At 53.3% G+C, this 24,168-nt stretch overlaps 4 protein-coding genes across 7 annotated transcripts in view; 1 reads left to right on the top strand and 3 right to left on the bottom strand.

The window, feature by feature from the left end:
• The window catches only part of TERB2 (telomere repeat binding bouquet formation protein 2), a 5,515-nt gene extending 5,330 nt beyond the window's left edge, over positions 1-185 (bottom strand). Inside the window, exon 1 of the mRNA XM_085300755.1 lies at positions 91-185. Within this exon, the coding sequence (XP_085156881.1) occupies positions 91-154 (64 nt within the window). The 5' untranslated portion in view covers positions 155-185. The remainder of the gene's footprint in view (positions 1-90) is intronic.
• Positions 186-480: 295 nt separating this feature from the next.
• Positions 481-5,673, bottom strand: TRIM69 (tripartite motif containing 69). Of its 2 annotated transcripts, XM_085300713.1 has the most exons (7): positions 5,424-5,673; positions 4,721-5,237; positions 3,909-4,004; positions 2,984-3,217; positions 2,203-2,225; positions 1,718-1,842; positions 481-1,035 (listed from the first exon to the last, which is right to left on the bottom strand). In XM_085300713.1, the coding sequence occupies exons 2-7, from the start codon at positions 5,192-5,194 to the stop codon at positions 491-493; spliced, it is 1,497 nt and encodes a 498-aa protein (XP_085156839.1). In that variant the 5' UTR covers positions 5,195-5,237; positions 5,424-5,673; the 3' UTR covers positions 481-490. The 2 variants fall into 2 exon arrangements, with proteins under 2 accessions (XP_085156839.1, XP_085156838.1); XM_085300712.1 differs by lacking the exon at positions 5,424-5,673 and having other exon boundaries at positions 4,721-5,286.
• Positions 5,674-6,826: 1,153 nt separating this feature from the next.
• On the bottom strand, positions 6,827-10,723 carry B2M (beta-2-microglobulin). 2 transcript variants are annotated; one of them, XR_014895301.1, is made up of 4 exons: positions 10,593-10,723; positions 10,004-10,346; positions 9,422-9,456; positions 6,827-7,597 (listed from the first exon to the last, which is right to left on the bottom strand). XR_014895301.1 is itself a non-coding variant. In XM_085300714.1 (4 exons), exons 1-3 carry the CDS (start codon positions 10,663-10,665, stop codon positions 9,443-9,445), a joined length of 366 nt encoding a protein of 121 aa, XP_085156840.1. In that variant the 5' UTR covers positions 10,666-10,723; the 3' UTR covers positions 6,827-7,597; positions 9,422-9,442. The 2 variants fall into 2 exon arrangements, 1 of the variants encoding a protein (XP_085156840.1); XM_085300714.1 differs by having other exon boundaries at positions 10,068-10,346.
• A 1,976-nt stretch (positions 10,724-12,699) lies between these two features.
• PATL2 (PAT1 homolog 2) lies at positions 12,700-20,750 on the top strand. Of its 2 annotated transcripts, XM_085300710.1 has the most exons (19): positions 12,700-12,723; positions 13,359-13,461; positions 13,716-14,059; positions 14,332-14,400; positions 14,543-14,608; positions 15,016-15,183; positions 15,399-15,485; positions 16,188-16,342; positions 16,807-16,890; positions 16,979-17,117; positions 17,397-17,517; positions 17,594-17,691; positions 18,085-18,129; positions 18,310-18,458; positions 18,660-18,819; positions 19,207-19,347; positions 19,455-19,552; positions 19,626-19,775; positions 20,386-20,750. In XM_085300710.1, exons 1-19 carry the CDS (start codon positions 12,700-12,702, stop codon positions 20,423-20,425), a joined length of 2,241 nt encoding a protein of 746 aa, XP_085156836.1. In that variant the 3' UTR covers positions 20,426-20,750. The 2 variants fall into 2 exon arrangements, with proteins under 2 accessions (XP_085156836.1, XP_085156837.1); XM_085300711.1 differs by lacking the exon at positions 14,332-14,400.
• Positions 20,751-24,168: the final 3,418 nt, after the last annotated feature.

The raw sequence follows: 24,168 nt of genomic DNA, 5'->3' as shown, positions 1-24,168 counted from the left end.
GGGCTTCTTCCCCCCCTCCCCCAAATTGACCCATCTCCACCATGCCAGGACTGAGGGGTGGGGGGGGAGGAGTGCTGGGGTGCCCCTCACCCCACAGCTCCTGCAGGCCTGGGCTGACGCTCTGGGAGAACCAGGCGCGGCAGCCCCGGAACATGGCGGCGGCGCTGCGAGGCGGTGACGGATGGCGGCGGGCGCTGCGGGGCGGCTGGGCGCTCCCCACCCCCGCTCCCCGCGGGGCTCCCCGGGCCCCCTCCCCACCCTGCGCCTTGCCTCCAGCTGTGGGGCCCGGCAGCAGCTCCTCGGCGGGGGCGGTCGGCCTGGCCTGGCGGCACCGCTTTGTCCCCCCCCTCCCCGCTGCCCTAGGTTCCTGGGGCGCCTTGGGAGCCGCTTGCRCTGGCATGCGAGCGTGGGCCACCGTGTGTCACTAGAGCCTGGGCATTGCCGCCCCCAAGGAACACGCTCTGGAGGTGAAATGCYGGTAGAGCTGAGCCTATATTTTGGAGGAAACCACCTTCAGTGGGTCGCTGTTCGCCCCTGCCTCGTTCAAGCAYGGGCAGAAATACGGGTAAAGTTTTTCCGTAAACGTGTCCCTGAATGTATAGATGTGGGACATCTCGTTCGCCTCATAAAAGGACACTTGCCCCCCCTCGTAGTCCAGATACACCCCGATCTTGGAGATGCCCGTCCCCAAGATCAGACCTTTAGTGGGCACATCCAGAGCTTTAAGTTCATTCCTGTTCCTCAACATTATGAGCCAGTAGCCCTCTCTGGGCGAGAGCGGGTGCTTCTTTTTGCGGCTGATGGACCCTTTCACCACTCCCAAAGTCCATTTGGTCTTCTTCTCAACCTCTATTTCCCAGTAGTGTTTCCCTGAGGTGAAGCCTTCAGCTCCCAGCACAGCGATGCTGGAGTCAAACCTCTCTGGGGTGTTGGGGAGCATCTGTTTTACATCGTCGTGTCTCACGCTGGTTAGATCCGCAGACAGCACAAGGTTTGGATGCGCTGTTTTGGGGTCTAGCGTTATCAAGGATAGATCTAGGTAGAAAATGGGGGGGGGGCATAACTTAGTAAAGGGAATGTTTAACACGTTTCTTTGTGTGAAAGACTAGATGCCATAATAACGAGACTAATGAGACTCTTCAAGCTGGACAAAGCAAGCAGAGGTCCTGTCCAGAACTGCTGTTAAAAAAAAAAAAGCCAATGCTAAAGTTGGCCCAGCCTAGTCAGGAGGTAGGAAGCCACCACCAACAACAACTAGCACTAAAGCCATGCATTTCTCAAATCACACCCAATGAGGGTTCCCAACTCCCACTATGACTTCTCAGAGTTTATCTGCAGTTTATCTCTGAAAATGAGAAAGGCTGGACTTTTTTTTTTTTTTTTTTTTTGGGGGGGGGGAGGTGGCGGCTGACTTGCTCAGCAGTGCAGAGGAAGGCAGTGGCCAGAAACATAGCTACAACCCAGTTCCCCAGAGCAGCATCCAGCTGCAGCGGATAAGATCAGCCTTTCCATTCCTTGCCATCACCCTATCCCACTTTCTGAATCTCTCCAACTTCTGCAGAAAAATGAGGCCAAGGCTATGGCCTCCGTCACAGTCTAGTCCTGATTCATTCCCAGAGCAGCTCTGAACAAGCTGCTGTTGAGATGCTCTTTACGCATTTCCTTTATGGGTGGTGGCACAACACACGGTGGTGCTGAGAAAGCAGTGTCTCCTTACCTGGACTAAGTATGGATTTCATTTCCTTCCATGCAGTGTACTGGATCGGACCCCTGAATTGTCCTGGGCTGAGTTCACGGCAGACTAGCTGACCTTCAGACAGGGTGTGCGCTTTTTCCTGCAAGCTGTGCAGACAGCAAATTGTCTTGTCAGGTAGTTTGTGATCACAGAGCTCAGTAAACATGGGGTAAATCCAGCACAGCAGCTGGATTCAGCTGGACTGCACGTGGCTGAGACACAGCCATGTTAACGACGCTTGGCCAACTCTCCTCTATGCTCATATTTTATGCACATTCCAGAAAATTTTTGCTAGTGGATTTTACTACTTAAGCAAAACTGAATATGCCCCAAAACAGTAATTTTCAAGCTGCATGATTTTTCAGCCATTTTGCAGTGCGATGTGGAAAGCCAGAATCTCTTTGATTCTTACTCATTGTTCAGCAAGTTTTTAAATAACTCAAAGAATTTTTCCTGCTTGCACTTACCTGTTCATGAAGGACTTGATACCCTGTTAAACAAAAGACAAGAAGAGGCGTTGAGCAATGTGTAATTGCCATGCAGGTAAGCCTTGGTTAGCTGAGCTAAAATAGGAGCTGGTGCTGCTTTGGGAACTGTGCACCCTTCCCCTTGCAAGCATAGCGTGAGTGTTTTGGCAAACTCTTTGCGGCTATTTGCCTGTACCCAGCTCCATGGGTTTTGCAAACTGGAAAGGGAGCAGATCCCAAATTCTTTCCCACCAAAGTACCAGAAACATCTGAGTTGTAAGCTGTGCTGGCCTGCAGCATTTCCCTTTCTCCTTCCCGGGGGAATGCAAGGAGCTACATACATGCTTGGCATGGAATTGGGCACCCAGGCTTTAGCTAAGGAGATCTGGGTGAATCCCGAATCCTTTCTTCCCCCTCCTTATTTCCTAGCCAGACCACATGCATTTCTTCTTGCTGTGCAATTTTTTGCTGTGGAAAAAAAAAAAAGAAAAATCTCGAGCTACAGCAGGAGCAGGCACAAGCAGTGCAGTTAGGAGTTTATTTCCATACAGATGTCCTTGGTCATAACCCACAAAATCCATCTGAAGCTGGTTTATATTTCAAAGCTTGCTGTTTAGAGTTCATCCGTACAGAAAAGTAAAGTTACAAATAATTACCAAACATGCCATGGATTCTCCGTTCTTGGTTCCCTTCCTTTCCAAGCAAGTCTCACGTTCCCCAGGTTATCGCTTTGCTAACCCACCCTCTCTTTTAGCTTTTTATCTAAACCTCAATTTCTCACTGTTAGGAAGCTGATGGAGTTGTGGTGGTAGAGCCGGGACTGAATGTCTGTCAGTATTTCTTTTGCTTGGTTACACTTTTCTTGGAGGACACCCATATTCAGCTGCATGTCTTGAAGAAAGGTTTTCCCCTCCTCTTGCAGCTCATTCATTAGTTTTTTCTCTCTGCCATGAAGGAACTGGTGAAGCTTTAAAAACTCCAAAGAGATGTGATGTTGTAGTAGTAACCTGTTCTCCTAAAAACACAGATTCTTTGTTAACCTGGGAAATATTTTGCTTTCAACAAAATTGCTTGTAGTTCATAAACCATAAATAAGACTTGTTTCATGCTTCCTACTTATCCAGATATCCTACAACAACTCTATCCCCTGAAGAGACTGGAGAACCTTTTTACAAAAATGGAGCACTAGTCCAGTCAGCCAGATATTCATCTCCAACCTTGGCCAATGCCTGATATTTCTGAAGAAGAAGGAAAATCACCCCAGGCTGATGCAGTGCTCCAAATTCTGTCCTTTGAGAGGACCACTTGGGTAGGGATGCACTGCGTGCCATGCATAACACAAATATGACTGATGTCTGATAAAACAGAGAAAGTTGTGCTAGATGTGGTCCTGAAATTGTGATGTGAATCGGAACTGGCCAGCCCTCCAGGATTTATATGCATGACACTACCCTCCCCTAGTAAGGGCTTCTTGAGCAAGTCATCGAAATACTTCCTAAGCAATGCCACAATGAGTACAACAAGCGCAAAGCTTTCCCTCGTGCGGGAAGATGGTGATGTACATTACGATGTTATGATGGCTGATCTATGCCATAGCTGTGGTCGGATGTCTGTAGGGTCTCCTCCGTAGAGTAGGCACATTGCTCTGGAGGAGAGCCAGCAGTTTCTGTCGGAGCGTGGCTGTCTGCTGAATGAATGCTACTGACCTGGTGGGACGCAATCTGCTCTTTTTGCCTGTGCCACAGGATCTTCAGCTTCTGCAGGGTGGACTCCACTCGGGTCCTAATTAGGATGAGGTTTTCCTGTTGGTGCGATACACACGGCCGTTACCCTGTGATCCTCTACAGTCCGCCAGAGAATTCAGGACAAATCCTTTCTCTTGACTTAAAATATGTAAGAAATAACTGGAGGAGGATGAGCTTACATGATGGATGTGCATGCTTTCACCTTTCCCACCCCTTCAATAGCCCTGCTGTCACCAACATCTGGGAGAAGGTTACAAGCGATTTGCCTGGTATGAGCAGTTAGGTACACGCAAGGGCACGCAAGGGACCCCAAGGAAAGAGGCCAAGGATATTCCTTCAGCATCAGCCTTCACAGTAGTTTATACTTTCAGCATAAAGTAGTACTTCATCAAAAGCTTGGGCAAACCCCAATAAGCAAACAGACCCATCCGCCCAGCCACAGACCTACTGCTTTTACTTGAGATCTCTTAGAAAAGAGATTTTTCTTCCCTCCCAGACCATCTTCTCCCACAGAAATCCTGCAGGACCATTGCTCAGGGCTGGGGCAGGCCCAATCTGGGCTCTGAAGCATGGCTGCTGTTGCAGGCCAAGCTTTGCCATGCATTGGTAGGATAAATTCGAGGAGCCATCGGCTTCTCCAGCACGGAGGATTGACTGCAGCTAAATTCATTTGTCAGCAAAACCGCGGTTCCTTGTTGGTCTCCTTAGCAGCAAGGTCTCCGACACATGATGAAATAGCTGACAACATCTTATTGCATTCGTTTGATACCTACCACGTAGTGCCGCACAGCATCAGGTACGAGCAGGAACTGGCCAATTTGGTCCTCGGACACGTGCGACTCTCGGCAGAGGAAGCAGGCCAGTTTCCCGTCTGGTTTCCTGAAGAACACGAGGGGTTTGCCGTGTTCGCTGCACGTCCGCTCGCACTGCTCCACCTGGAAGCCCTTCAGGCTCTCCAGCACCTTTCCTAGGACTGTGTTTTCTATGTATTGGCCGCCTGGGGCCTCAGCCCGGCACTCTGGGCAAGCGCAAACTGCTGTCTTCACCCAGATATTTTGAATACACGGTTTGCAGAAGTTGTGGCCGCAGGGCAAAATCACCGGCTCTTTAAACCACTTCAGGCAGATGGTACAGGACAAGTCCTTGCCGAAAAGGTCACCCGGTAACTCTGGAGTTAGGTCAGACAAGCTTTCAGTCTCACATACGGACACTGGCAAATGAAAGTCGACAGCTGTGCTGAGTGACATTGTGTTGGGAGAAACCAGCTTAGATCGAACCAAAAAACATGTCCTGCTGGAAAAAGGTGATGGGAGTGAGATCCTGGCGCGGGGCTGGTGAAACCAGGGCTTCAGATTCAGGCCCCTGAGGAGAAGCAGCTCCCAGCCCCCCACCCAGGGCAGCCTTAGGACCCCCGGAGACCCCCCATCCCATGGCCGAGGCAGGCTCATGACACCCCGCCCCCCACCCAGGGCTGACCTTGGCTGTCTGTCCGTATGTCTGCCTGGGCGGCCGTTGGGCTGGAGGAAGGTTCTGGAAGGGGGTGGTGTCCAGAGGGAGCCAGCCCCGGGTGGGAGCCCCAGAGGTGGTTGAGGAATGTCACTCTGTTGACCCTTGCAAGACTCTGCAGAGCAACCAGCTCATTTTCTATCCCTCACCCCAGGAGAAGCATCACAGGCTTGTTTGCTTTGACGTCCAGCAGAAAACCTGGCGTGGGGACACAGCCATCTCCCACGGTGCCTGCATCCCACCCACCACCCTTGAGGTTAACGCCAGAGAATCAAGGAAACCAATAGGAACCCAGTAACATATATCACTGTGCTCAACGCCTGCCAAGCAGTCTGAAAAAAAAAGTAGGATTAAATTTCATTTTGCATTTCTAGAGACAGGTTCCTCTCTCAAACCATGGGCAACTAGGATATAAACAACACTTTTACCCTTGCATTTTCAGATGAGGCTGAGAGAGGCTGTTACTTGCAGTAAATAACTTGGTTTTGCCCACAATGTATTTTCAAGCAGAGTGCACAAACGCCAAGAGTGTAGGAGACTTTTTCTCCTTGTCTTGCACAGGAAGCAATTATAATRGAAGAGGCTGTGATAGCAAGCCAAGATCACATCATTCACGAGCGAATGCTCTGTCTTGGCAGCTCCAAGTCACCGTTATTTGTAATATGCCCCCCCAAAAATAAGTACGATAGATTATGTCCTCCACATTGAACACACATGCCAGGAATCCTTTTATCATACACACAGAATCTGCCGAAATTCAATCYTCCCTGATTGAAYRGTACAGTAACAAAGTAATTATACTGACTTTTCCGTAAAATAAAAGTAGACTGATCRTAGCTACACAGGCTGAACAGCTCTGYTAAGTAGCTTCTGTAGTTCCACCGYTTTGGGGTACTTCCATCAAAATCTCATTCAACCTGAGGTGTGACACAAGACCAGACTCTAAACTAGATTTCTTCATTGTTGAGTCAAGCCACTTTGCAGAAGAAAAAAAACATTGGAAAGTGAAAGCAGCTGACTCACACCTGCCTCCCTTCAGTACAGCTTTACTCCACACATTCACACTCTCAACTAGGGTGTCTACTTCAAGCCTACCTAAGTGGCTGTTCTCAAAAAGGAGAACACTCCTGCATCTTCTCCGTGGAAAAAGTGCAACTCAATGCAGTGCCACCGCCTCCCACGCCCATTTACCCACAGGCTAGTGGCCATCAAAGCCTGTGAAATCAGGTAACTCATTTGGGTCTAGCTACTGTATGACACAAGTATATAAAGGGCAAGTCTCAAGTCAGTGAGCTCCYTAGAGGAAAGGGAAATCAGATGGGAGTACACTCTGCTCCACATGAAAAGAAAAACAGATCTGGTATAAAACAACGGGGTATTAGAATTCCTTTATTTGACAGCAGCAGAGGCAGAAGCAGGCGTGCAGCACTCTGGAAGCTCATCAGGAAAGGCCTGAGTAAAATATCTGCCTCCTACTCAGGAAGACAAAATTCACTTAAATTTTCCAATTATATTTGGATAAAATATTCAGTACAATTCAGACTATTAMAAAAAAGTTACTCAATCTTTTAATCCGTAATGTAGATACAGTTATATGCCCAAAGAATGCCTAGCTAGTACACTGCCAGCAATAAAGGGTAATGTTTTAATGAAAAGCTTTGAAGTTGTTCTTGCAAGTGCTCTTACCAATCCAGAGAGCTGTGGCTGCAGCCAGAACTATCAGSGCAAGCAGATGTTACAACTGAGCAGAGCTTTTAAATGTATGAACAATATGAAATCACATATCTTAGAACAATCAAATTATTTACAAAATTTAATTTCCTCACCAATCAATTCATTTTGAAGTGCCAATTCTGAGCAGATTCCATAGCATTACTATGCCTGCAGATCATCTGCCATATGCCTCAAGGGCATAGAGTCCGCTGCCTGCCTTTCCTCTCCTCTTAATTCCTCAGCATTTTAATTCCTTGTCTTTACTATGGAATATCATCCAATGAGTTCATGCTAAGAATTAACCATTGCAGACAGCAGTCTATGGAGAAGCAATCTGATAAGCGATCAAGATGATTCCTCTTCTCTGTTACAACTGCAAGCAGGACACACAGAAAGGACAGAAGCTTAAGCTCATTTCAATCTTCTAGAACCTGCATCAGAAAGTAGAGATTATTGATGTTAGTCACTCTGTTCATATCTTGTTTTAACTATTTCAAACTTCAAACACTACAGTGTTTTCCACATGTGAACTCAGACTCCAGAACTCCAGCTGCAAGACCCATCTTCCCACCCGGTAGAAATCTGCTTTTCTACACCCTACTCTGTGAGGGCCTCATTCTTCAACAAATAGTCCTCTACTACAATGACCAGTGTTTTCCACCCCAAATACCATGTATGATGATAATTCTCTCTAGCATGCTCTTAACTAGACTGCCCTAGCTTCTAGCTCCTTGCTCTCAAACTCTAGCAGTCAGCGCTGTCCCTGGCCAACAATCTCGCCCTGAACAGTCTGCTGTCCCTTGTCATCAAGGATCTTCTTGCAGGCACCCCACCAAAGCCACTGCACCCCAGTTATTTCCAGCACCTTCCCCAGGCAACTGGTACTGACACATTCCTCAGGAAAGACTGCCCTCCTCCCCTCGAGCCCAGGCAAGATGACAAGGCAATACACTAGGCAGATGCTCCATGGACACAATACAACCCAGACTCAATCCTAGGGTCAGGTTTCCATYCCTACTGCCCAGAAGTAAGTGGCAAATCAGAAGACTGGTAGAGGGAGGCCATATGTGATTTTTCTAGGGCTCTGGCACAAAGAAACACCTGTGGCATATCAGACCAAGGGTCCGTTTAGCTCAGTATACTGTCTCCAGCAACACTTATAAGCAGACGCATAAGCACATGTGGTATTTCTCCTAAATACTCTTCTAATCCAACTACTTTGGGCTCTGGTGGGTTTCTTGAGCCCTTTACCTGCCCTCACGAAAGCTGGTCAGCTAATCCCTCTCCTATCCCTCGAAGACTAACACTCTCCTTTGTTGTTCTACAGCAAGGAGGGGCTGAAGGAGCACTAGAGAAAGAGCAACAGTAGGCAATGGCCAGTAAAGGACTCTAATCTGGCTACATCCTTCTTAGGAGGGGTGCTCAAGAGTATTCTTCTGATTTACAAAGTCCATTTGAGTCATGATTCTGTCTCAGTCTAAAAGCTGTTGTCAGTATTTTCTCATCCACCTTAGAGGGTACTGAGATCTTGCAGAGGCTTATGCTTGATGCRGTCAACAGTTATCCAGCCTCTATAGGAGTAATCTGAACTGAAGGGTTTCARCCAGCATTGCTACTGTTTCAGCTAGGCTGTTTCTTTAGTTTTCACTAGTAACAGTTAGGCTAGATATCTACTTTATTGTGAAATCTAGATCAGTTATGCTTAGAAGTGCCTAGATAGTTTGAAGAACCTGAGTGTTCAGAGACTGTGAGATGTTGGTGAATGAAGACAAGCTGCTTCTAGTTTGACAGGCAAGGCACTGGCTCGTGTCTCGCAAATCCCGCATTATCGAGTTGACACTTCRCTCTTCCCTCTTCCTCATGCCTAGTGCAGGGTTAACCAATGCCTTCCTTCCCCCAAGACACAGCAAAGCCTCCAGGGGAATTCCTAGGTATTACAACTGCCTCTCCACCAGGCCAAAGACAGCATCAGGGGATCCAGAAAAGCACCACAGAACCTGTGACAACTCTGAACGGTATCTGCCAAAGAGACAGAAGGAAGTTTTGCCCCACAGAGCTGCTTTCTTTTGAACCAAGGAGACTCTTGGTAGGCTAGGTGTTACCAAATGTGRCTAAAATAGTCAGTAGAACAGTTTCAGAACAACCAGAGGGTGGTTTTTTTGATTGTTTTTGTCCTTTAACTCTGCAAGCTCTGGACTTCCCCCTTCAGACAGCAGTCCATGCTCCCCTTCACAGCAGGGCTCAGTGTAACTTACCACAGTTGTCCTACGTACAGCTTAGTACTCTGGATCTACAAGAAAGAAGGGCAGAGCCTTAGGCTTCATTCACAGCACACACAACCCCTCTCTGTTACCAGTCACCACACCCCACAGTTCTGGGAAACAGCCACGGTGCAATAAGCAGAGAGATGCCCTTAGGAGGCTGCATCTTGTTGTAACAGACTGCAGACTGGGCCMCCAAAACCAGTCCCCACTCCCCAACCCTCCTTTAAGTCTGCCTCAAGCCTTTTGCTTTACTCCTTGAGGCAGGCCTCATCCGACAAGACTGTGTTTTGTCTCAGGAGTTGCACCAACAGAAGTCCTCCTGCCAGAACTTCACATTTACATGCAACTGCCATCAGTAAAAGGAACACCAGCCATCTTAGGGCTCATAAATCAAGGCATGTATTGATAAAAATGATTTCATTAAGCATGACTCTAAACATTAAGTGCTAGTCTGCTTACCCCTGCCTATCCCCTTGAAAGCCAAAAATCACTGCATTACCCAGTACATCTTTTTTTAGGTTACTTCACCCAGGAGGTCAGGGAACCAGCTACCTACAGAACTTTCAGTAATACTTGAAGTAAGTCTTTTCTGTCCATTACTARTTCTTTCACAAGGCAAGAAGAAAGTCCACAATACCCCATTTGAAAGTCTGCGGCTCCGGGAGGGCGACGTGATTCACCCTGCAAGTGTAATCGTCGTATTTGGTGGGTGTGAAGGGCGCATACACGAGGCGCTGGAAAGTCCAGTTGTTGCTGAAGGACATGTCGGAGTATTTCACGCCCGGCATGGGCTCGCCATTTTTGAGGAGGGTGATGTCGATCTTGGGAGGGTGAAAGCCCTCCACGTAGCAGTTGAGGACGTTCTCGGTGCCCAGCTTGACSGGGTAGCGGGAGTACACCTGCACCGTGGGCGCCTCTGGAGGGACAGGGCGGCGGGTAAGCAGCGGGCACCGCCCGCGAGGCGCCACCGGGGCCCAGACCCCACCGGCAGGCCGCAGCGAAGCGGCAGCCGGTGCTTCGTGCCCGGCCGGCGGCCGCTAACCGGGACCGAGCCCCTCCCTGGTCAGGTAACCGCTACGCGCCGACCCCTCTGCCGGTAACCGGGACCCCCCGCCCCGCCCCGCGCAGGGCCCCTCCCGGCGCCCCCGCCGCGCGGGCTCACGTTTGGTCTCCTGCGAGCCGACCAGCGCCACGAGCACCAGCACCAGCCCCAGCCCCTTCAGCGCCCGCTCCATGGTGCCGACCCGCGTCCACCCGCGCTCCCCGCCGCTCGCTCCGAACGAGCGAGCCCGCCCCCAGGCCGCCCTATTTATAGCCGCGGCCGCGGGCGGCCAATCGCCGCGCGGGCCCGCCCTGCGCGTCATCGGTCTCCGGGCAGAAACGGCGCGGAGAGGTTAGCCGAGCCGAGCGCGGCGGCTTTCGCTTTCGCTTGGCTCCGAGCCAGGCCCGGGCGGCGAGGCCGCGGCTGCCGTCGCGCTGCAGCCGTCGGAGCCTCGTCGGAGATGGCATCGCGGGGACAGCAGGCCCTCGCCAACCTGCGCACCGACCCCCGTGCCGGTGGCTGAGGCTGTGTCTGGGGTCAGCATCTAGCAGCCTGTCTAGTTCAACCCAAGTGAGGAGCCGCTTGACTTAACGTTAATTCTATGTATCATTAACCACRGCACCCAGATCCTTTCCCTGTACGAAAGCAAAGTGTGGCGTGTTGCAACAGGAATTCCTGGAGATGACTTCACAACAATGCCTGGTGGACTTTCCCTGTGAAGAGAAGCTAAACCATGAGTTTCTTCCACGTGATGTTTCTAAAAGGCCACACCAATTTGGCTAGTACAGCCAAACACTTCCTTTTTTTAGAGCATTTCYGTTCTTATCTGCAGAGAAATACAAGAGCGGATGAGATGTGACGCAAACACAGCCACTKGGGCATGTGCAGCGGGTTCTTGGCACAAAGCTGTGCCAAGATATGCCTGTGCATGAATTTGGAAACACACTGGGAGCAACCAGAGGAGCCAGGCTAGGACTCTTCTGTGCCCTAGATCCACCCCAGATGCAGGTGTTTGCCTAGCAGCACCAGTGCTACAGCCTTACACCCCCTTTCACAGGTGGGGCCATCAAGCTGATACCCTTAGCTTCCCCGTCTGTCCCACAGCAGCTTGATTGCCGTCCCTGCCCCACATGCAGCCTTGTGCTGCTCCCAGCCTCAAAGGTAGCAGCYAGGAGAGCACCCGGACCACGGTTGCTTTGTCACAGAGAAATGCTGTAGGGACAAGAGGGCTGAAGAGGTACGAAGGCTAATAGCACCAGAAGCTGTGACAATTCAGGGAGCAGGGCAGCAAAYGTCTCTTCTCTCCCACCCTCACCGGAGGGGGGAGAAGAAGCTCTAAGATATGACCGTACCTCCTGCTCTGCTGACAGGATGGAGGCCTTGGTGCTCAGCAAAACAACTCGGAGCAGATGCAACCAGAGCAGCTGGCCGAGAAGCAACAAACATTATCTCCCAGCAAGGTGCTGGACCAGCACAGCCCGCTGTGGCTTAGCAGCCTAATACCCTCTTGCCATGTTAGCRCTAGAGCCGGGAGTGCTGGCAGTATGCCCAAGGGAGATACARCTCCTTTGCCCTGATTAGCGACGGAGAAAAGGCCTCAAGAAGCATGAGGCTCCCTTAGTTGGGGAGGGGCGGACACCCATGTGCTCTGAGACCAGCGTTATTCAGGCCTCGTCTGCTTGCTTCCAGGCGGCCAGGCAGACAGGTCCCGCGTGCCGGCTGCATTGGAGGGGTGCGTGGCCCTTCGGAGCCGGTTCTCCGGAGGGCGCCGAGCCTCTGCCGAGGCCCTGCCTCCCCCGACGGCAAGGCCGGGGTGTGCCTGTGTCCCTTTCTGGCCACCTGCAGCCCTTCTGCGTTACAGCAAAAATCGTATGTAGTATCACGTCAGTTTTAAATAACGTTCACGCCGCCACGTACGTGACCCATATCGGAGCAGGGTTTCAGCGCGCTCAGCGGAGCGGTGCTAACCGGCCCCGGACCCACCGACCCACCCCCGAGGACGCAGCCCCGCCGCAGCGGCCTCCCAGAAGGGGTAGGGCCTAGCGGGGGGCGGAGCGAGGCGACTGCGCAGCCGCGCCGCGGCGCTGGAGGCCGCCATGTTGTACGGCGGGCGGCGCGGGCGCGGGCGCATGCGCGGCGGTCGCCGCCGCCGCGGCGCCGTAAAAGGCGGCGGGCGGGCGCAGCCCGGACCTGTAGAGGGACGCGGGCGGGCGGGCGGTGCCGCGGCATGGCGGAGGGCGGCGAGCCGGTTGTGAGTGCCCGCCCCGCCSCGCCGCGCCGCCCCCTGCCCGGCACCGCCTCCCCTGCCGGTGCCGCGGTCGCGTCCTCTCTGCTGCCCCGGGGCCGTCTGCCACTCGGTGCCCGCTCCGGTAGCGGGCCGGCTGCCCAGCTCTGCTTTGTGCTTGGATGCCGTTCGTACCCTGGCGGCAGGGTGTTCACTCTGAAGCCTAATGGTGCACGCCAGCCTGTGCCTTTGGTGCCGAYGGGGCTGCCACTGCGCGGCCGGGGGGCCACAGCCATGCTCCTAGCATGCTTCACTGCCCAGCTGCCTGCTTGTGCTGAGCAAGCAGGTCCCACGCTCTGGGCCTTGCTGGAGCAAATGGCYGATCTCTCGCTGGTGGTGCTGGCACTGGAGCCCACTGACTGCCCTTGCCTTTCCACCTAGGGAGCAAGCCCTGGGGCTGTCAGGTCACTCCAAGGCAGCACCTTCCATGGGCACCACCAGTGGGGRGGAAGAGGGAGGGGTTAGGATTGGGTGGCTCTCTTCCCCTCACCCCCTCCCTTCCACTTCCAGCCAGGGTGCTCCAGGGGCAGGCTAGGGTTGCATCTTCCCTACCTGCCTCTGTTAATGGGGGCCCTGTTGCTTTTGACTTCTCGTTCCCCCAGATCTTAGAGGATTACCTGCTGGTGGAAGATGCACCTCTGCTGGAGGAAATGGCTGAGGAGGATGAAGAGCTTGACCTGTACAACGAGATGACTTTTGGGTTAGGTAAGGTTGAAGGGAGCCCCGAGGCTGGGGTGATTAGGCTGTGCTCCAGGGAGTAGGACCTGGGGTTTGGGCCAGATCTTAGCACCTGGTGAGGCAGAGGATGAGGTGGGTAGTGAGGAGGACACAGGTGAGGAAGCAGCTGTCTTGCTGGGACAGTGCTATTGTGCCTGATGAGGAGCTGGGCAAGGAGCAGAGCCCCTGGGTGCTGCCTGGGCTCTCTGCCCCCTTGTGAGTGCTCTGCTTCTTCCCTGAAGATCGAGACTCCACAGAAGAGGATGCTGCAAAAACCCTAGTGCCTCCAGAGAAGAGCCCCGAGCTGGCTGCAGTGGTGGTGGAGGAGGAGGCCAAGGCTGTGAAGGAGCTGAGGCCTGAAGCAGATGAGGGGCAGCTGCTGCTGGAGGAGGACCTAGGAGAGCCCCAGAGGGAAGAAGGGATGGAGCTGGAGGCTGAGCAGGTYGACTATGTGGAGGAAGAGGAGGAACTAGGGGCTGAGGAACAGGAGGAAGAACAGGAAGCTGAGGAGGAGCCCTACGAGGAGCCCAATGACCTGGGAGACCCAGCAGTGATGAGAGCTGTGCAGAGCAAGCCCACGCTGGAGGTGACACCTGAGTGGGGAGGGAGGGTGACKTTCTGTCCCTGCCCAGCCTTCTCCCCAGTGTGTGGCAGCTCCTTGCGCTTGGCCCGCAGGGAAAGGCGCTGCCCGGAGACCTGCCACTCACTCCTCCTTCCCCAGGCAGTTGCCTCGCTCCCTCCCTTGTAGCCTTCCCGTGCAGGGAAGGAGGTGGTTTTGGCCACCTTCCCTGCACTAGGGGAGGGAGACACTTGGTGCCAGGGCTTAGTACACATCTGTAATGTTGTCTTTGCTCCTAGAGCCAGGACTCGGCAGTGCTGGACAGCAGGATTGGCTCTGCCTGGGCAGAGTTTGGCAAAGAGGACATGGTAAAAGTGCTCCCCTTCCCGTGATGGGGCCCTGTGCAGACAGGAGAGAAGGGCTGAGTAGCCCAGGCCCCACTTCAGGCAGCATCCTCTGCACCTCTCCTGTCGGTGCTCCTTCCCTTACTGACCTCCTCGTGTCTTTCAGCTGGCCATGGATCCTGCTGTGTGGAGCTCCTGCCCTGGCAGCATCCCACCCCACCATGTGCTGGAGGTGGGTACCCTCTTTCAGGGCCTGGGAGAGAGGGGCAGCACCCAAACGTAGGGCTCCTCAGCACCCTGGGTTGCCCGTGGGCCTGCCTGAGATCACAGCTGAGGCTTGGGCACAGGCCTCCCAGTGGTGGAAGTGTCATGGACAGGGGGATTTGCCAGGACCATCCAAAGATTTGGTGCAAATCCAGAGATGCAAAGAAGTTGAACGGGCTGAGGGGACACATGTGGCAAGGATGTGCCTGTCTTTGGCATAAAGGCTGTGGAAGGAGRTGCCTGCCCTAAGCAGATCCTAAGYCTGAAAGCAGAGCTGTTGAGAGCTTTGGGGAGCAGCGTCCTCTCTGGGCTTTGGGAAAGGTCTGCTGTGCTCCCTCAGGTCCTATTCCCATCTCCTGTTGCCTCCTCCCACAGGATAAAGCCATCCTGCATGTTCTGGAGAGGCCCCCTCCCTCTGCCAACGTGGCCCTCGACTTCCTTGGCTCCCCTGTGCAGAGGGGATATGCGGGCTCTCCTAGGCTCAAGCGCCCTGACTTCAGAATGATGTCCCCCAAGTCCTTCCCCCAGCGCTTTCTCCGGCAGGTAATGAGTCTCTGCCTCTCTCATGCAGGGAAGGGCTCTTTACTCCCTTTGGGCTCTTGCTTCCTCTTTCCTCTGCTCTGGCTGCCTCTGCTCAGAGATGACTGTCCGCTCTAAGAGAAACTGTTGAGCTGGGCTGCGGCCCACGTTGCTGGTGCAGCCCTAAAGGCAGTATGTACAGCCTGTTCCACTAATGCCTCCTGTCTCCTGCCCCGCAGCAATCTCCTCTGATGGCTCGTTCCACGTGCCCCCCTCGGCCCTTTACGCCAGCTCGTCGTGCCTCTCCTCTCTTTGCTTCCAACCAGGTAAAGCACCGGGCTGTATGCAACTGCCATCCCTATAGAGACAGCAGGTGATGGAGACAGTGCTGTGCCCTGAAAGAGCCACCTCCTGGCACAGCTCTGTGCCACGCAGGTGCCTCTCCAGAGCTCTGTTGTGTGGTCTTTGGAGCTCAGAGTGCAAATAGTGGAATTGTTTCCCCTGCAGCAGGGAGTTTTACCCGTGCTCATCAGTGAGTCATCTAACCCTGAATGCCCTTCTCTGGTTGATGGAGAAAGCGGAGTCACCTGTGTAGCTGTTGCTTTGCAGATCTCTTCCCTGTTTGTGCTGACCTGTGTGTGCTGGGCACRGTGTTGTGCTTGGTGCCATGGTGTGAGCTCTAGCAATGGACCCAGGGCAGCCCAATCCCTTGACYTTATGGGTGGGGTGGGCAGGGGGGTCCCTACCCAGTGCATCAGGCAGCAGCAGGACCCTAGTGCAGGGGCTGGGGAATGCTGGCAAGGAACGCAGCCTTGCCCAGCTGCAGTGGCAGGAACTTCCCAGCACTGGTATTGCCTCCTCCAGCAGTGCTACCCTGCTGTGTGCTCTCTGCAGCAGTGCCCTGTGTGTCCCCTTCTTGAAAGGACATGAGCAAGAAGCCTGTCTGGAGTTTGCAGACTCCRGAAATCCCTTCTGGATCTCTTGGAGGAGAAAGCTCCTGCTCACACCTGGATGCTTCTCTTTTCCAGGCTGCAGGGTTTGCATCTCCAGCCCCTTTCAGGCCTATGTCACCCAGCATCAGCACCCCGCCACGGCCTCTCACCATGCACTTTGGCCCCATGTCTCCATCTTTGGACCCCTCTCTGTTCTTCAGTCCGTCRACCAGTGGCCAGCTGAACCTCAGGTAGCAGGAAGGCGAGTGGGGGTGGGGGGGCTGGTTAGGACTGGAGGAGRGTTGCTTTAGCCTGACAAAGTGGCTGGGAGTTCCCTGGGGATGGCTCTCGCATGGGTGCTGAGCCCCTGGTTGTGATAATAGCAGGGTTTGGAGACCTCTGCTTATTTGATTTGGGTGAGATCAGAACGGACAGTGRTGTTTGGATCAGCTATGGGTATACTGGGATTCTCTGCTGAAAGCTTCTGTGGCATCTGGGGGAGGCCGGTGCCCCTCCGTAGCGCTGAGCACTGACCACCAGCAGTCTGGTCCTGTGCCCAGATCTCCATGGGGCAGTGCTGAGCACTGGCACCAAGCTCAGACCTGAGCAGGCGCAGCCCTGGGGGGTGCTGGGTGCGCCGCGGGGCCTGCAGAGAGGCACTGGAGCCAGCGCTGTGTTTGCCCTGTCCTCAGCCCTCGTCTGGCCTCCTTTGCAGCGTGCCCAGCCACATGACCCAGCTGCACCCCCAGCACCAGCGGATCCTGACGCAGCGCCAGCAGCAAGGCGGGCAGGCGCAGAGGTAAGTGGGTCCTGGCACCCCAGGAGCAGGGTGGGTGCTGCTGAGGGCTCTGGGCAGTAATGACAGGGTATGATCTCTTGTGTGACAGCATCTCCCCCAGGAAGCTGTGGTCCCCTAAAGGGGATCCTTATGCCGGGCTCATGACCAGCAAGGAAAAGGACTGGGTCATCAAAGTGCAGATGATTCAGCTACAGAGTGAGAACATGGATGATGATTACTACTACCAGGTGAGTGGCTGTGAAACCACCTGGCCTTAGCTGAGAGCTCCTGCTGGGCAGGTCTGGCAGCTTACCAGGGTGTAGTGCTGTACTGGATCTTCATAGCTGGGGCTTCCCAGCTCTGGCGTCCAGAGGGTCCAGGCCCTTGGTGCTGAGGCCCCTCCAGCAAGGGGCTTGGACCATCCATAGTGGTGCAGCTAGAGATGGCTATCTGCAGGGCCACAGCAGGGTCCCCTTGCCAGCYCACTCTGCCCTCTCCTCCTGGCTTCGTTATGCCTGTCTTTGCAGACTTATTACCACCGGCTGGAGCGCAAGCAGGCAGAGGAGGAGCTGCTTGGTGGGCGCAACAAGCAGGAGCCCCCCAAGCTGGTCACACCGTTTATCCAGAAAGTGGAGACTTATGACTCAGGTGAGGGGTTGGGGCAGAAGCGTGTGGGTGGCCTGCGGCGYGGGATGAGCTCTCAGCATGTCTGCCTCTCTTCCAGTGGTGCGCATTGCAGGTTCGTTGGGCCAGGTTGCTGTGTCCACCTGTTATAGCCCTCGCCGCGCCATCGATGCTGTGCACCATGCCCTTGTGGAGGAGGTATGTGGGGGGGATGCAGGGCTGCGGGTGCCCGGATGCCTGGGGACACAGCTCCAAGCTTTCCCTAGACCTTGGAGCAGTTTAGCTGGAGCTTTGGGAACGGCTGCAGCACCGAGTCTGGATGCTGCCCTGGCTCTCAATGCTGCCCTTAGCATGGGATGGGGCATGTAGGTAGACTGGGTAGCACCTAGTTGGTGGCAGGCCCCCAGTGTGTCCCATGCTGAGAAGYGGGATGGGGTTCTGAGCAGTCTGACCTGGCCATGGCCTCCCCCGTGGGGTTGCTCTGTATCCTGAAGCCACATCTGATCCCCAGGGAGCAGCTGGCCCAGCGCTCTGCCGACGGCGGTGTCTGGTGCTGGCTGTAACTGTGCCTTCCTTTCTCCCCTCCTGAAGGCTTCGGGGAGCCACCGGCTTCGAGCGCTGCACAGGATTGAGAGGGTGAGTGGGCAGTGGTCCTGATTCAGGGCTGGGGAACAGCAGGTCCAGGGCAGGATGAAGCATATACTTGCTTGTCTGGGGAGCTCTGCCATGGCAATGTCTGGCTGGGTAGGGGTCCTGGGTTATCTGGGGGCAGGAGGATGCTTCAAGCTACCCCCTTACCCTGTGCTGTTTCTCCAGCTGTTTCTGCAGCTGCTGGAAGTAGAGGAGACACAGCGGAAGATGTCTCTGGCCGCAGAGGAGCAGCAGCCCTGCTTTCAGGAGCAGAAGAGCCAGGAAGTGGGACGCATCTATCAGGCCCTGAAAATCAGGGCCTGTAGCAGTGAAGAGTGAGTCGTGYTGCTGTGGGGAAAGTGGGCAGCACATCCTTGCCCAGGCTGGGCTTTGACTGGGTGAGCAATTCTGGGGTGATGGGAAGTCCTGGGGACTGAGGGGGCTGGATTTCTTCCTTGGTACTGGTTCCTTTCCCGGGCAGGCAGTGGGGCTCCAGGTCCTCAGGGCATGCTCGTCAACAGAGCCTTCATTCCTAGGGAGGCAGAGGATGAGTTCTTGCAAGTCCTTTGTGTGCGGAAGGGCAAGAAGCTGACGGCCCGGCTGTTACCCCACCTGGCTGAGGAGCAGGCAGAGAAGATCCTGTTGACCATCACSCACCACCTGCCCTTCCTCATGAAGAAGGACATGCTGGATGAGGTGAGCATCTCRAGTCAGGGCAGGGGGGATCCAGGGCTGCTGCCTCCTTCTGTTGCTCTTCCTTGGGGCACCCTAGGGAATGGGTCCCATCTTGCTAGGTCCTAGTAAGACCAGGCAGCTGGTGGGGTTGGCATGAGGCAGGGGAGAAGAGGCTGCTGGGACAATCCTGGCTGTGAAGGGCAGGCTCTTGGCCTCACTTCTTCCCTGTGGAGGAGGAGAAAGGTCTTCAGGAAGGCATAGATGAAGCAGCCCTGATTGCCCTTCAAGGGAGAGCACTTTTGGCCCTTGCATCCCTGTGCAGGTGTTGGGATGGGGCTTGAGACTGAGGCTGCAGCTGTGATGGGTGAAATGGTCTCAGATCCCTGTTCTCCTCTCTGCCCTGCCCAGTCTCTCCCCCTGCTCTATGGCCCTTTGAATGAGATGGTGGGCAGAACGACCTTTAGCAAGCTCATCGAGGTCCTGCAGGAGATGACCAGGCCTCTGCCAGAGTCCACCGAGCTCCCGCTCACCATGGCCTTGAAGAACCAGGTATGCAGTCCTGAGAAGAGGAGAGCCACTTAGCATCCTGTGGCCTATGGGGGGATGGCACAGTGGTGGGGAATGGCTGTGACACTCCTCGTTGTACTTCTCCACAGTTTGGGATCTCTCTGCTCTACTCCTTGTTGAGTCATGGCGAGAAGCTGCTGTCCTCCGACATGCCACTGGAGCCGCACAGCAGGGACTTTGAGAAGTGGTGAGGACCTGTCATGGCAGGACAAGGGCTTTCTGCCCAGCGTGGGTRCTCACTACCACATTTGTGTCCCCAGGACTGACACGGTGTTTCTGGTTGCTCGGGAGCTGTCTCAAGTACCCAAAACCTCACTAGTGGAGCCTCTCTTCTTGCCCAGCAACCTTCTCTCACTCTTTTGCCGCTACCTGGACAAGCAGACCRTCCACCACCTGGAGGCCAAGATGGAGTGAGTATTGCCTGGCCCCTGCCAAGTGTGCTTAGAAATGGTGCCCCTCTGTTCACTTTTTTTTCCTCTGCTGAACAGGCTGAGGGTAGAGGGRAGTTGCAAGGGGATCTGATGGGGACTGTGCCCTGGGAGGGGAGCAGTATATCGTGTCCACCCAGGTTTCTCACCTGAAGGCGGCTGTGTGCAGTAGATGCTGGGGACTTGCTCGTCCCTCAGGAACCCTATGAAACAAGCTCTGCTTGCCCCTGCTTGGATTTGGTGATCCTGAGAGCTTGCAGGTTGGTGCCAGGGTTTTGCTGCTGGCACAAGCAGGTTGTGGGCTGCCTCCTGAGCCAGGGCTCTGCAATGCTGTATGGATCAGACCGAAGGTCCATGTAGCTCAGTCAGCCTGAGATGGTCACTGGAGGCCAATGGCAGCCTGTAAAGTCTGTAGCTTTCTGTAATGCTCACTCAGGCTTGGGTGGGCCTGAGGTGGTTGGTCTGGCTGYGTCCCTGTGGGATGAATCAAAGTGGGGCCTTGTACCATGGGGTGGTTTGGCAGGCAGGCTCTGGATGGCTGCTGCCGGTGGGTATGACAAGCTGATGCGTTTACCCTGGCCTTTCCCCACAGGTGCTCTCCACTGCCTTCGGAGGCTGCCATGCCATGCTGAAGCCCCAGGAGCGGGATGAGAGCAGAGGCCAGCAGTGCCAGGAACGGGCAGAGGCCTGATACAATGACTTTGAGCTACGAAGCRAACACTACCCTGGTGCAGGGCACTTTGGGTTATACTGGGCACTGGCGGGGCCGGTGCTTGAGGGCTGATCATGGCCTGCCCTAGTGCCTGGGAACACAGCATGGGGACATGGGTAACTTATTTGGGCCTCACACCCCACAACAAGTGCTGGGTGTGAGGCAGGTCTGCACAGGGGCGCTGGGAGCACCTGGGGGTGAGTGAGTTTGTGTACAGCACTTGAAATAAAATAAAATGGTGATTAATGAGCCCTTCTGGCTCCTGTGTGAAGCCTGTGCATAAGTCCCCTGGCTCTGCTGTAAGCATGGGGCTCCGGGAGCCAAAGCTTGGAGCCTGGGTACRGAGCAACACCCTGAACGGAGATCCTCAGCCCAGGCCAGTGGGGAGCTTATCGTCATCAGCCTGGAAGGGATCTGAGTGYGTGGGGAAAGGCAATAAAGAGGAAGAGGGGACCCAGAAGGATGATRAAGGGAATAAAGGGGGAAAGACTGATGGGAAGGGAGTGGAGGGGCTCTGGGGCCACACAGGGTTGGGAATGGAGGGGAACAGGCAGGAAGAAAATAGGTATGGAAGGGATGAACAGGAGCAAGGAGGGGGTCAGAGCTTGTGTGGAGGGGAAGGGCAGCAAGATGAGGGCAAAAGGGAAAGAAAAGATKGAGTACACAGGAGGGCACATATAAGGGATTTGAGTGTGCACGAAAAGGGAAGGGGGAGATTGAATGCCCATGGATGGGTATAAAGCACTTCTCTCTGCTAAGGCTGTGAAGGCTGACCTAGTCTAAAGGCTTGCAGAGATGGTTGTTAYGAAACACCTTGCAAAGTCATGGTGTCTTTCTTGACCCAGTTAGACTCAGTTCTGCAGCTTGTGTTTAGGGGGTGCCTTAAATGTAGGTGTGCACTGCCACTGTAGAAATTCTTGAGATTCCTGCCTGGCTTCCAGGTGAACAGGGTAAGATTTCCCCCAACCCCACAGCAGATCTGCTGGTCTCATGTCAATGTCTTGGATAACTGGGACACCTGAAATGGCTTAAACACCTATGTTTAAGCACCTGAAAATCTATGGCACACACAGAGGCCTGAACTTGCTACTCAAAGCTTGCTCTATAGCCTGAAGGGATGTTTGTACCAGAAACGGTTGTTTTATCCTCAGATTGGTAGCTATATATATGTCTAAGCTCCAAACAGGTGTAAATTAAACTATTCATCTGAAGTGCTGGGACCAAGAGAAGACTCTCGCTTTTCCACACATGGCAGCTAGAGGTCAGGATACACACTGTCAGTCATCYAGAAGAGCTGTATGTGATTAGCTCTAGGCACTGGAATTGGTGCTCTGAAGTTTGTGCAGATGACTACTACTCGCAGATAACTATTTGGCTTAAACGTATCATACTACTTTGTTGCTGATACAGTTAACGTAAAAATGGTTCTCTTGGCCATTAACATGGACTTTGCCCTCTACACCCCAGCTTGTTTCTGGAGATCTGGTATGTCTCTGTCACACTGCCCAAGGAGCCGGTCACCCTTCTGTAGGGGGACATCTCCATCTCTTGCAGGTTATACTGCACTGATGTATTTCTTCGTTATTTGGAGCAACTGAGGACTGCCTCTTGGCTGATATGATACATGAGCACAACACGGATGCRTGGCGACCTTGTGGTATTGGACATGCTGTATCTCTTCTCAGTACCTTTCAGAGGTGCTCAATCATTTCTTCTGTGAGATCCAGCCTGTGATGGGGTGTGGGGACACTTACTGGAATGAACTTCAGATCAGTCTGGCTGCTGTTGTTACCATTCTGATGCCTTTCTTACTAATCTCAGTGTCCTACTGCCTCATTCTTTCCTCTGTCCTCAAAACTGTCTGCCAACAGAAGATACAAAGCATTCTCTATTTGTTCCTCACACCTTCCCATAGCGACCTTATTCTGTGGAACAGCAATGTTCCTCTGTGTATGCCTTAAGTTCACCTTTTTCCTGGATGTGAACAAGGTTCTCTCTCTGTGACTCCRTGACCCCGTCCCGAACCCCATCATCTGCAAGCTCAGGAACAAGGAGGTGAAAGGCACTTCCCATCAAAAGGGAATAAAGCTATTTCACCCCAATTCCTGTTAGCTGAACAACCATCTACCAATATGTCACTTGAAAAGTGGCACTAGCACATTGTCAGCAGTGTACAGGAAAGAACAGCAAGAGGATTCATCTCATCTGACATCAGGAAAGCAACTCGGCTACCTAAACACAGGTGTCCAGTGGTGGTGTAGACATACCTCTCCACCAGCCTCCCATTCAGAACATGCACGTCTCCTCTGGCCTGAAGTCTTAGCTGCTAGCCACTTTTAAAAACCCTGATGGAGCTTTATCAACTCTTGTGTACTTTCCCTGAAGGGGCAATACTGTATTATAACGAACACAGTTTCTTGGCAGCTTAAAAGCAGAGGGGAGTCTGGCAGCTGGAACACATTGCAGGATATCCTTCTGCTGGTCTTTCCCTAAAAGAAGAAACCAGAGAGGACAGCAGTATAGTCTATGCATTAGAAATGTGGTTCTCAGAAAATAAAACTAATAAGGTGAACCAGTTTAGAGTAAGTTTTCTACACCTTGTTTATTTCAAAAATAAGTAATACCTCTCTACTTGTAGTGTGTTGGGGCAGAAGCAGAACTCATGAGGTGAAACCAATAGTTTCAATCAACTGAGACCATCTGGGATGATGCCTGCATGGTGATCTACCTTAAGCAAAAGAACTTCGTCACTACCAGACTTGTACAGAAGACAGACTTTTTCCACAGTTTCCACAGGCAGAAAGAAAGGGCCTGATATCATAAACAGTCCTGAGATGGAACAGGAACTAGCAGTAGCTCACTGATTTATAGAAAGGAGGATGCCACTGAGGCCTTTGAGATAAGGATATACAATGTTATGTTTTCAGTTTGAAAAGGAGCTGAGCGCAGATCTAGCACAAACACTCCTCTCCAGACGGGCAGGAAAAACGAAGGAGAAAAGGGGCATGTGACACGCTTGCAGTCACATATAAAAACAAATGCTCAAACTTAGAAGGGTGCAGACCAGACCCAAGCACATTCCTGACATCTACTAGACTTTGTTCTTTCCTTTCAGGAAATTGTTCTTAAACATGAAGGAAAATCCTTGCCTCTCTGCTTATTCTCCGAGGAGGTATCTGCACCGCTCAGTTTTAAGCACCTTAGTTAAGCAACTTATCTTCCTAGGCACTGCTGTTCAGTAGAAGTTAACCTCTCTGAAGGCAATACAGGGAACAACCAGGTCAACGAATTCAGCTGCTGTACATACAGATTAAGCGTCTACTGCTTTCAGCCTCCTGATTTATGGTCCCCCAGCCCTTCCCTCTGCAGTGCCTCTGCTAGCTGTCCTGCGAGTTCAGAGGAACGGACCAAAGCAGGAACCTCCTGAACCTCAACCAGGGCAGAAACCAAACCCTGACCATGCACTGAGGGATTAACACCTGCATTGGTGCAGGCTGGGGGCTGACTAGCCCTGAGGGGGACCATCATGGCTATAGAGTGGGGAGTCCCTGAGGTGGGGTAGCAGGCAGCCCCAGACAGTGGTAGAGAAGGGAGACAATGATTCCTGGATCCAAAGGAGGTGCACTGGGTGGAAGATCCAGAGGACGCGCACGAATGCCACTG

The sequence above is a fragment of the Rhea americana genome, unplaced genomic scaffold (assembly GCF_003343005.1).
Source record: "Rhea americana isolate MKP2758 unplaced genomic scaffold, rheAme1 scaffold_168, whole genome shotgun sequence".
NCBI classification, from domain to species: Eukaryota; Metazoa; Chordata; class Aves; order Rheiformes; family Rheidae; genus Rhea; species Rhea americana.
This window is presented reverse-complemented; position numbering and strand designations above follow the sequence as displayed.